Raw genomic sequence first — 12,946 nt, 5'->3', positions numbered from 1 at the left:
ACTGCTCTGTACTTACTTTATTCTCCAACTGGGCACCACAGTTTTCTAACTCAGGAATCAGCGGGAGATAAAAAAAAAAAAAAAGCTAAGTATTGAATTTAAAATGCCTAAACTATAACATAATAATCAGATCCATGGGTGTCGTACATTAAACTATAAAGCAGACACAAGCACAATATGTGTTCTTTAAAGTATGCCTTATGCTAGACTACCTTTGGAAAAATGACAAAACAAGCGATTCTCAGCAGGAAGAATACTGCACATTGCTAGCTACATCTCACCCTTTTTATCAGGCGTGATTAACACTCTCCCTTCAGCCAGCCTCGCCACAATCATCCAATTTTAACTACATCAGCTCTGCTAAACTGTCCCTCATTATACCACATGGCTATATCCTTTCGACATATTTTTTTCTTCCCACTGAACGCAGTATCGGTCACGGAAACATAACGCAACACAAGCCGCCTTCTCCATCTTGACGTTTTCATCTGCAATGTAATTAGCACAGTGCGGAGTGGCTTAATGCTCCTCCCTGCTCTCCAGCCCAGTGAAGGTAACTGTAGGCAGCCCCTAATCCAGGCAGCGCTAATGGGATTAACACACAAGCGCACACACGCAAATGTATTCCTCCAAAGCTCTCTCCAACCATTTCCACAGTATTTCTCTATCTGTCTAATTGGATTATGCCAAAATGGGCCATTTCTTAAAAATCTCCATCTGGTCCACTCAACGGTTATAGGCTGATTATGATGGAAGGGGAATAATGACTATTGAATTAGGACTAGCTTAGTACAATGGTCCTCCAGCTGAGTACCAAGACCACTTTGGTAGTTCAATGCCATTATGATTCATATTGGGTTTCAAAAACTGTTTTAAGATCATTTGGAAAGATTTTGAAAGTAAACAAGCTAATGAAAGCATCCATAAATTATCATACTAATCTACATACGTGTATATATCTTCATACAATAGAAAGGGAAAAAAAAGATAAATACAAGTTAAAGGTACAGTATGTAACTTCCTGGAGGTGGCATGTCATCTGCTAGCCTGATTCATCTGCCGGTTTCTCTTCGTAGAAACCCTCTGACCTCGCAACATTAGAATTCGTTCACTTGACGGTAGGTGGGTACTTTTTTTTATTTAACCACTTGCTGCTATTTGGTCGTGACATATGTAATGTGTCGTTAACGGGGGCCAACTGTTATATTAGGAAGAAGGGCAATAATGTCTTTCCCCTTGATAAAATTCACCAAACATTCTCTGTGTTCTGGCTTTAAATCCTCGAGGAATCGTTGCCAACACAGAATGTATGGCTCTTCGCTGATTGGCTGGTGCACGGACTTGCACTTCCGGGGTTTTTGTGAACCGTCTAGTGTATTCTGATTCCTGACTTAGTCGCTGGAGAGAAATTAAATTGAGTAAAGTACTAGGTGGCGCCAGCCTGGCTAGTCACCTGCATGACTCCATGGAAATATAAAGTTAAAAACACACTTTGGAACACTCTCGATGGTGATAAATAAGTTTTGTACTATACTGTGGAAGATTATCACCAAAGCAACAACATTTTCGTGGAAAGAAGCAAGCTAAATAAGAGTCAAGTTTGTAAAGATGCAAGCCCATTCTCAGTAAGAAAGCTGCATGTTTTTTTTGTTTTTAGTGCACTAAACACTAATTAAAAATGAAAACAAACAAAAAACACGCACACATTTATTTAATTCTGTTTTTGGCAGGAAATGCACATACCGCTGTAATCTTTGCCATTCTACCTAATGCCTTATTTCTAACACTAAGACTAATTATTAATGCATTATCTGTACAACATGGCATCTAAAACCGGTGACAGATCAGTATGTTTTGTGTGTGTATAAAAATGCAAGATCCAGTCGGTGTAAAGGTTACGCTTTACAATGTAGAATTTGATGAGGTCACAGTTTCAGATGGAGGACAGGGGTCTATATAACTTTATGGCAGATTCACTGCTTTTGGGAGAATTGTCCAGCCCTCTGATCCTTCTGACCTTACCGTTATTTGTTAGGGAATGATCCACAAAGTCGCCATTTTAAACTTAGCTAAAAGTCCTTTCCACTTACAACAATCGCAAAGGTATTGTCTTATTGTTGTATTATTGTTTTTCCTGTAGATTGGACCATGTAAACAGATTAGATTAACCATAATGCAGGTCACCAAATCTGCAAATTCCACCTGACATGTCCTTCAGCTCAATTTCAAAGGGCCCATATTATGCTATTTTCTGATATATATTATAATGTTTCATCATCAAAAATGTACCTGGAGTTGTGTAGCCTTTGTGGCACAACAGGACATTAAGCTTTAAGTGAGAAGAGACCGGGTTGTAGCAAGGTTTACCAATAAATTCCAACTATTATGGGGCAGATGGTTAACATTTTAGATGTGCCAAATGGATCCATTTTTGAGCAAGGTAATTAATTATGTTTTTAAACGTCCCTGAACATTGCTTAAGGTTGAAAGGGTTTAAATTTTTTTTAAAAAGGGTAAAGGTTACATAGTTTGTATGGACTGTATTTTGTGAAGAGAGATAGTGGTCATTTTACAGCTGTACACTTGTTATTCAAAAGTGCACTATGAAACATTTCTAATGGTGGGTCCTGTCTCTATAGAAAGGTTACTGGGTTGCTTGTAACACACACATACACCTGAATAGAGACAAGCAGGTGGTGGCTCTAGGCCAAATTACAGGTTAGATCTATGGATAGGTGACCTCGCTCACAGTTAGAATGTATGCTTAAAGGACCCATATTATGCTATTTTCTAATCTATGCTATAATATTGTAGCCAGGCTGGTGCCACCAAGTGCCTCCGCTCAATTTCATTTCTCTCCAGCGACTAGGTCAAGAATCAGAATACACTAGACGGTTCACAAAAACCCCGGAAGTGTGAGTTCGGGCACCAGTCAATCAGCGAAGAGCCATACATTCTATGTCGTCAACGATTCACGAGATCGAGGATTTAAAACCAGAACAAAGAGAATGTTTGGTGAATTTTATCAAGTGGAAAGACTTGCCCTTCTTCCTACGGGATTTGGGAAAAGCTTAATACACCAGTTAGCCCCATTAGCGGTGCATTACATACGTTACGACCAAATAGCAATGATTGGTTAAATGAAAAAATTACCCGCCTACCGTCGAGCGAACGAATTCTAACTCTGTGAGGTCAGACGGTTTCTGTGAAGTGAAACCAGCTGATGAATCAGGCTAATAATACCGTTTCCTCATCAAAACCATACTTAGCGTTTAGTTTCATTCAAACATGTTTAACACCCCTCCTCCTCCCCAACAGAAAACCTTCCTTGTGATGTCATGTGGTAACACAGGAAGTGCTCCAAGTGCTCCACTGTGTTTTTAAACTCCATACTCTTTCACTAGAATCATTTAGATGATTTCAGACATGGAACTGCCAATGTTTGCTAAAGGAAAGGTAAAAGGTAGCTGTTAACTTGAAAACTACTGCTTCACGGCATCACAAGGTGGAACAGAGCATTTTGAGCTTTGGACTTGTAGACAGACTAATAATAAAGGACTATTCAAACATGTGTGAATGAAACAAAACAACTTCAGGTATGTGTTGATGAGGAAACGACATTATAACATGGTTTAAAGCTCACAAGAGTAAGCTCTGTGTACTATATAGGACCTTTAAAGTATTTTGAGGTTAGTGCAGTTTTAAAAGACTTGTATAAGTTTTATTTTATAAAGTTGTGTCACCAGCTCAGTGCCTGTTGACCTTATATACCTTTACACTCATCCATCATCTGCTGCTATATAAAAAGTTAAAAGAAGAGGAAGAAGCCAGCACAATGTGTTATAGACTAGTCCATGCTTTCACTATATACAGAGAGCTGAAAACATAACACACTCCACGCAGCACAAAAAAAGAGAACGAGTGAGAGAAAGACAGGCACACCCACAGATGTGCCAACACAATAACACACAGAACAGCCGCCATTCCAAATTACAGCTCCATCTCACATCCCATCAGGCCGGAGCTCTTGATCGAACGCCTGGCCACGGAGACCCTGAGGTGGGCTACCGCTCTGCCAACAGCTGGGTTCCTTCCAAGGCACCCCCATGTCTTATTCATGGAGGTCCCATTGGCTCTCATCACTCATCAGCCCCGTCTCCCCTCCGCAAACAAACAGGACGATGCGCACATGTACTCGCAAGCGGCAATCAAGGGCATCAGGACTAGGGGGGGAAGCTGATCCGATGAAACAAGCCAATCAGATCAGGTTGTGTGTGAGGAGCGCAGTGGTGTAGTAGTGAGGAGAGAGAGATGCTGGGTAATGTTGGTGGGGGTACCTTATCCAGGTCATGAGCTCCACGGTGTCTGGGTCATAAAATTCTCGCAGTTCAGAGAGCTCTTCCATCAGTTTGGGCCAGAACTGAAATGACAAGAAAAATATTGGAATGAATAACTCATGTTCGGTCCCTTGAATTGGATTTATGTAGTGACTTTCAGGACACCCAAAGTGCTTTACAATGCGTTAGTCATACACTCCATACTCAGTGGTGATATGCTGTTATTGTAGTCACAGCTGCCCTGGGCATACTAGGCAGCGTGCTGCTTAAGGAAACCGCAAAAAGATTAGAAAGTAAAAACAAGTTTGATGTAAAAGGTGGAGTACAGAGATGCTATAATGTGTTTTAAAGTATAAGAGCAGGTGGACAGAATTCAATTGACTGCTAAAAGTGTTGAATGTAATTTTGTGTTTTAATATAATCTGTTATATGGTTTATACTGTGGTATTTACTGAAACAAAACAGTGGCACATAGTTTAATACCCACCAATGATATTCATTAACAAAGTCAAAACTGTGTAACAAATATAACTGTTGAACCTGATCATTTTTTGTTTTTGTGTAGCTTCAACAAATCTGAAATTTCTGTTCAGAGATTTGCTTAAAAATACATTTTATAAGGCTCAGTAGCAATAATAGATCAATGCCACTAACAAAAAGAGAACGAAGAATTGTATAATACATGAGCAGCATTAAACGATTTATATGATTAAACGCATATCCGCTTTCTAAAGCAAATTAATTATTGTGAAATAATAAGTTTGAACTTGCATGTCAGACAGACAAACTTGTAAACTGAGATAAATGTCTAATCAAACCAAATGAGTAAATAACCTTAACATTAGGTTATTTACTTCTCCTGTAAATGCTGAATGCCGTAAATAGCAAGGCCACAATAATGCAGTGATAGTGTGAGCAATAGTTAAATTGAAAAAAAAAAAAAAAATATAATATATATATATATATATATATATATATATATATATATATATATATACACACTTTTTTATGAGTAGAAACAATATTCCTGCTTGTTTTAATATATATTACATGAGTTGAGCTATAGCATATATTTTTGGACAAAGCAAAGGGTGAGTATTTGAATTTAAAATATAAAACATATATTTAGTATTTACTTTTTTTTCTCTAAGCTACCTAATTCCATAAGTCTTACTTCATGTATTTCATGTCTTCCGTATTTATATAACAGGTAGAAAGTAGTAAAAATAGAAAAAAATAAATAAAAACACTGATTTAGTGGGTGCGTCCAAACTTCTGACTGGTGGAGTATATTTATTTAAAAGATTGACATTGACGATGGGTGTCACTTTCCTTAAACCCATCACAGTACAGCAGTAATTCAGCTCTGACTGGCAAAAACAATGATAATGATGAGCATAAAGACAAAGTGCCATACCTTATAATACAGGCACGCCATCATCACTAGTGGAACTGCGCACGTCACCAGCCTTAACTGCGAAATGAGAGAGAGAAAACAGCCCCAATGAAATGGCACGATCTAATCGAATCAACTGCAGTCAAACTCGGAGTCAGCCTAAGAAAATAATGTTGGGAATATATTAAGATGAGGAGTGAATGAGATAACAGGGAGATAAGCGCCAGACAGCACAACACATACCAGCTTATCTGATGCCTGCAGCTGCCACATTAGGGACACACTGACCCCTAGTGGCCACGTCGGGCGCTTATCTCTGCTACATAGGCCCCAGTCTTCATAATGAAACTGGGCAGCTTTATGGTTCGCTCCCTTTCCTAACCAGTGCGTTATAAACAGCTATGGTGTCTAGGGACTGGCTGCTCAGCGAAGGCAGGAGCTGGATTGAGAGATAGTTATCCTCAAGCCAAGTTATCACGGCTAATATATGTGTAAAGCTAAAAGGTGGTAATTTATGTTCGCTCTGAATTTGTCATGCACTCAAAGGAAGAATTATATGAGATTTGGAAGGACAGTTCGAATTGAAATGATGGTACAATAATGTGGATTGCAGTCATAGGTGGGTAGAGTAGCCAGAAATTGTACGAGTAACATTACATCAAAATATTATTATATACTCAAGTGGAAGTACAAAGTAGTGGTCCAAGAAATTACTTAAGCAAGAGCAAGGGTGGGACGAGATACAATTTCCACAATACGAGATGAGACATGAGACTGGACCTAAAAGAACAAAGATTTTGACATTCTAAAAAAATAAATTGTGCACTCCAGTTCCCAATTTTGGCCTCACCTTTTTTGTTTTACTTTATTTTATATTTCTGCTGTCATTGTAGCGATACGTTTTGGGACTATTGATTCTCAAAAAATTTAACTCAGCAGCACTAAACAATTTTTTTTTAATCCAATACATAACGTAAAACATGGGGGGGGGTGTCATGAGATCATTGGTCTTGTGGTAATTTTGTCTCTCAAGATCTTGTGGCATAAGATCTTGTCCCATCTTTAAGAGTAAAAAAGTATTTGAGAAGGAAAGGTACAACTCAAGAGTAACTGGCAGTACGTACTATCTGATTTTGTAATTTGAAATAATTGGAAGAACTTTATCCTTCGAAAATACCAGACACAAAAACCAGACAACAGACGAACCAAATCATAACTGCAGGAGCGGTGCAAGAAACACAAATGTTCAATCATTTCACATTGTCAACATAACGCTTTTGTCATTTGTAGACTTACTCACAGTGGGAAGAGGAACACAAACTTTTATTCAATTAAGAGTACTGTTACGTCTACAGAAATATTACTCAAGTAGGAGTAAAAGCATGCTGCAAGAAAAGTGCTATTTCTTTTAAAGATTATTCAAGTAAATATAAGTGAGTACTACTAAAAGCCAAATTCATATCTTAAAAGAATACAGTAGGGCTGCAAAACAAATCACACAGTCGAAACAAAATTGCAATTTGAATGGATACAATAAGGCTTTTTGAAGTGCCATAATTTCCTTAAACAAGCAGCAAACTCTCCTGTCTTATTCTGTATAAAAACTGCTAACCCTGTAGTTTAGATCTGTTCAAACATGTTCTGAAATGGGATTCTTTTATTAGTTTGTCAATGCACATTTCAGTTTTTTGTCAGTTCTTCTGAACGTGTTTAAAAAGTGAACTTTCAACAGAATCCTAAAACTGTAAATCTTGTCACAATGCCTGTCAGAAAAAGAAAAACACCTCAAATCTCTGGCCTTAGAATACAGTCCCCAAAATTATGGCTCTAAGACAAACGTCTCCACCACACTAGTATTACTGGCCAATTAGCCGCATCAAGTGAACTGAAAAAAAGTACAGAGCATCATCACTGAGCCACATTTAGTGTATTCTAATTTGCCAAAACTTAAACCACTTTGACAAAGATTAAACTCTAAAACTATTCTTGTATTCAAACTAATTTGTGCGCTGTTAATTGAATTAGTAGGAAAGAAATGATTTGTTATGAAAAAATAAAATTGAAGAAACCGAACCAACATCATTTGTAAACCAATGCACATTACCGTACAGATGATTGCTTTTACAGGTTTGCAAAATTGTTTCCTAGACTAATACTCCATACTTACTTCATATCTTCACCAACATTTACATATTTATACAATTGAGAATAGAGAGGCATTAAATAGACAGTAAGATCTAACAATATTAAAGTACACAATGTTTTCTGGTGGAGTATCAGTCACCTGCTTGTCTTCATGGAAATGTTATGGCTTTGCCTGGTTTTTAAGATATTTTTGAGCAATAAAAACACCTGTAACTTGAATAAAAGTAAGATGGATAAGTTAAATGTTATATATGGAACATTCCAGGCCAAGCAATAACATCTCCATTGTGGCAGACCCTCCACCAGAAAAGTTACACAGTGAACCTTTAAGCCTACACTATGTTACAGCGCAAGTGTCATCAACATCGACCAACGCATTATTTAATATATTGTTCTTCCAATCACATAAACTTCAAATTATACTCTAAATCAGATGGTACAAGCCAACAGTTACCCTTTACATTCCTCTTACTTGAGCTGTACTTTTAGCAAATACTTTTTTACTCTTACTTGAGTAGCATTATATGCAACTTTGAATGTGCTTTCAAATTTTTCAGCTCTCTGGTGTTGCTTTCTGGAAGTATCTTATAACACATACCAGGAATTTAGTGTTGCATCGAAGAGTGTTGAAAATCAGAGTCCAGATCTCAGTCCCACACACTCCATAGGCTGCCACTGCACACATGTGACCCGTCCAGATATACTTCATCCTGAACAGAGACAAAAGCAGCAAAAGAATAAGGTAGCTGCTATTGTTATATAAATGTATTCTACTGGAGGCATATAAAGTAATGTATTGATTACTTCAGTATTGACATGAGAAGAGTGGTAGTCCTTTTGTTTCTTTAAATAAGTAATATCAGTGCATTTATGTTTTATAATTAACAAAAAAATAAAAAAAGATTCCACCCACGTGTCAGTTTTAAAAAGCAATTAAACTAGCACCAAAGAAACACCGTCTACAAAATTTACTAAGCAAAGATAATTGTGTTTCGAACAGGTTGACAAGAATTTGCCTTTGTAAATAAAAAAATAAATAAGTTAAAAACAAAGTGCTAAACAACTGACAAACACTTTGTAATTCGACAAAGAGCGAATAAAAAAAAACAAAAAACAAAAAAAAACAGACTTACAAAGCTGAAATGTGTAGCAGAGTGTAAAATTGAAGAAGCGGTGGTTAAGGTGAAAACAAGTCAGCCTCAAATGTTTTGTGGCCAGAGTTCCACTATTAATAATGAGAGCACATTTGAGGTTTTTTTTTACAACAATTAATACACTGTACCTGTCTCAAATATAATGTAAGAAGAAACTATAGAACACCGTGTAAAAATTTGTGATCCAAATACTACAAGATGATAATATGGAAACTAGATATTTATTTGAGCAGGTATTTATACTAAAAAGTCACATTCACAAGACAAATGCTAACCTTTCCTGAGTAGATTTATAATGATCTTGGCTGTATTAGAACAAGTATAAGACCTACCTGGATGACATATAAAACCACATAATAATATAAAAGAAAGTACTATGATGTTGTAAGTTTATAATGTTGAGTGTGTTTCTTATTATCATTGTGGTACCGGAATCAGTAGTATCGAGTAGGGGTGTAACGATGTCCAAGTCTCACGATACGATATCGTCATAGTACGAACCTCACGGTACAATATTTATTGAGATATCGTGGGAAAGCTCAAGATATGGTGGGAAGGCTCATGATTAGGGATGTAACAATATCCAAATCTTTCAGTACTATATTTTCATGATATTTTGTGGAGGCTAACAAAATTGAATATGCTACTTTTATGTAATAGCTATAATGAACATAAAGTGTAGCAAATTTGTCAAACTCTGCCAGTTTATAAGATTACCAAGAAGACACATAGACATTCATGCAGTGTGTTCGTGTACCGTCAGTAGCATTTGTATCATTCAACTAACACTTTTTGAAGATTGAAAAATACGTAATAAATCTTCAGAACTATATGGCACTATAAACAGGTATCAGTTTTTCTAGTATTAAAGGCATATTATGTCACTTTTCTGATGTAGGTTGCGCCATTGTGGAGATGTTATGACTTGGCCTTGACCTTGGAATCCTCCTCAGTATGGTATTATCTACGAAAAATGCATTCATTCAATAACAGCTGTTTCTATTGCTCAAAAGTACCTTGAAGACATGTATTCATAATGTGAGCAAGGTCGCCTCTCCACAGATCTGACCTGTAACTTTACCTGGTGGTGTCACCTAGTTCGGCACATGACAGCCCCATGGAGACAAGGGCCGTTCCCCATAAAAGTTTCCCTTACAGTTCAAACTAGTTGAAAAATAAATACTGATAACGTCTTGTGAATACTGCTGTTATTCTTTCAAGTCGTTTTTTCACAGTCAAAAATAGAGATGTTAACACTTGGCCTGTGTACACTGACAGACTTTTCAGCACTGTTGTCAGAAATACAGAGGTTAGCTGAACTTAGCTCCATATTTGGCATGGTATAAAAGCAGCTTTGCCAAAACTCAGGATGGCCTTGGGTTTTATGAGCACCTTTCTACCTTGCTTTCCATGTTTTCATTTCCAGAAGACACTGGCTTACTTAGTTTTATCTTTTGTTACAATGAAAGTTGAACATGTCAAGAGTTGTTTTAAGGTTTTTTTGAAATCTGAATTCAAGAAGAATTGGCTTAAAGTTTAAAAGTGCGTTGTCTAACTTTTCCGGTGGAGGGAGCATCACATCTCCTTGGAGATGTTATTGCTTTCGCTGGAATGTTTCACAGTATGGTATTAAAACTTTTTATCTTCAGGGAGATCAAATCAGACTAAAGTATGTGAAGAGGTGACACCGCTCAGTCAGAATGTGTGTTTTTCTAGGTATTTTTGAGCTATAAAACCACCTGTAATTTAATGTCATACTGTTTAATGTCATACTGTGGAACATTCCAGACAGAGTAACACCTTATGCATAGAAATAAGCAGGACTTCCCCAGAAAAGTTACACAATACACCTTTAGGGTACTAAACCAACTGTGCAACTTTTCAGGTGGTTAAAGTTATTACTTTGCCAGCATATTCCACAGCATTGCATTAAACTTCTCTATCTCCATGGAGACAATCAGGTGACACAAGCAGGTCAAATGACATGTTAGATCTGTGGAGAGGTAATTATGTTCAGAATGCAGTTTTTTGAGCAATAACAAACCCTCAACTTGAATAAATGCAAGATAGATCAGTATATTTTAATGTCAGACTGTACCAGGCAAAGCAATAACTTCTCCATGGTGACAAGCAGCCAGAAAAGTTAGAGTGCCAATTTTGGAAAATGCAACTGATTATTTCCTGTGATCAACTGGCTCAATAGGAAAGATAGACAAGTTACAAGTAGATAACAAGAACAGCCTTTTATCACAACCCTAGTGATTTCTGTAAGTTATATTACTTACACTGTATTAAAGGCTAAAAGCAAGTAGTATTATTGAAACGCTTCTACTCAAAGCCATGGGAGGATTTTCTAAACAAACATGATATTATTTAGTTACATGAGCGCCTGGATTTTGAGCTTTAAAAAACAGCTGAATTTCTTCCGTCCTCGAAAGCAAACATTAATTATGAGATGTTTAACCGTGTGTCTACTATGAGAGTGCTCTTGCAAGACTTAACCACATATCATAGCGCTCAGAGCAAGGGTCCTGATCAAGGTTAGAGTAGCCCAATTTAGTGATGTAAGAGGCACTTGGATTTCAGCTGCTATTCACCAGCACAAAAATCAGGCTTTTAGGGGAAGGGACGCATTCTCGAGAGCCACTTTGCCAGAAATTTAGATCCCGGGTATCCTCAGGTAGCTAGAAGAGCATAAACCGGCGATTTCACAAGCACATACGCGAGCTTACCTCATCGTGCTGAAGGCGAGCAGGCCAAAGAACATCGTATGCAAAAGATTGTACGCCACATCTGGTCGGAAGGCTACCGCTCGTCTCCTCTCCTCGCCAGACGCTCCTTTTGGCGGGCTGTGGCGGTGACACGAAAGACAACATTGATACATAAAACATTACAGCCAAGACAGAAGGATAGGTGGGTGGAATTAATATTGCACAGATATATTATTCAGATTTCTGGTGTTTGCAGGCAGACACCCACTACTGCCTGTCTACTGGAGTCGGCAGTGCACAGACACGCAATGAAAGGGCCCAGGGGCGGTGATGTCACTGCCGCTGTCTGGCCTCCCTGCGCACAGATAGACCAAATCCAGCTTCCATTTGAATACAAATCCGATATGCTGCTTCTTCTGACGTGAGGTGGGATAAAGTAGATTATATTAATTCCTGAATTGGCAAATAGCCTTTTGTTCTATGAGGTTAGTATTCTGGGTGTCTCCTCCGGTAGAGGGCGAGCTGATATGCTAATGCGATTAGTTCATTGTGGCCCCTCACCTTGCACCGTAGGCGGAGGCTGCTTTGCAAGGCAGCGGCTAGTGGAATATTCTGATTTTCTGAGCATGAAGTGAAAGTGTTTTGAGCACACGGCACAGCGGAGTGAATGAACCACTGTGAGCGTGTCTGCTTCCTGATGGCTAACCTAATGTTCCTTACTTGTTTCAAACAGGAATGTTCTCTACCACGCTAGGGACTTTTCATTAACTCACATTATGCCATCTACTCTGACCAACTCGCTTGAAAATGAAAATGCACTCAAGCCTTCATCACAGCACCGCATAAGCATTAAAAATGAATGATGGCTGAAAACCAGCCAATCAGACACTCTCTAATTATCCAAATATGTCCAAACACTTAAGAATTAATTAGTATTGAGGAAAAGGTTGCTCTCTTTTCAATATTAAGTATGTGAAAGCAAAGTTTGGAACTTGGGAGATAAATAGAAAGGACTGCATACATTAACCTCATTGGGTACTTTGTTTGACCAAAATAGCTATGTAGATTTGTTGGAAACATCAGAAAATATACTTACTGTATTTATAACTAAAGAAAAAAATAAAAGAATGAACTCAATCAACAGAAAATCCAACACATTCAGTTGGGTCCCTGAAAAAACACATTTTTGGCCTTAGCAGTTAC

General features: G+C 37.8%; 1 protein-coding gene across 2 annotated transcripts in view; it reads right to left on the bottom strand.

Moving 5' to 3' along the window:
• The window catches only part of dpy19l3 (dpy-19 like C-mannosyltransferase 3), a 78,089-nt gene that overhangs the window by 34,915 nt on the left and 30,228 nt on the right, over positions 1-12,946 (bottom strand). For both annotated transcript variants that reach the window (XM_055154959.1, XM_055154960.1), the window contains exons 13-16: positions 11,765-11,881; positions 8,477-8,588; positions 5,755-5,811; positions 4,338-4,420 (exon numbers count right to left, since the gene is read on the bottom strand). In XM_055154959.1, the coding sequence (XP_055010934.1) occupies positions 4,338-4,420; positions 5,755-5,811; positions 8,477-8,588; positions 11,765-11,881 (369 nt within the window). The remainder of the gene's footprint in view (positions 1-4,337; positions 4,421-5,754; positions 5,812-8,476; positions 8,589-11,764; positions 11,882-12,946) is intronic.

This window comes from Boleophthalmus pectinirostris, unplaced genomic scaffold (assembly GCF_026225935.1).
Source record: "Boleophthalmus pectinirostris isolate CB_2022bp ecotype Guang Dong unplaced genomic scaffold, ASM2622593v1 HiC_scaffold_19, whole genome shotgun sequence".
Taxonomy (NCBI): Eukaryota; Metazoa; Chordata; class Actinopteri; order Gobiiformes; family Gobiidae; genus Boleophthalmus; species Boleophthalmus pectinirostris.
The sequence above is the reverse complement of the archived record's forward strand: the minus strand, read 5'-3'. Positions and strand labels throughout refer to the sequence as shown.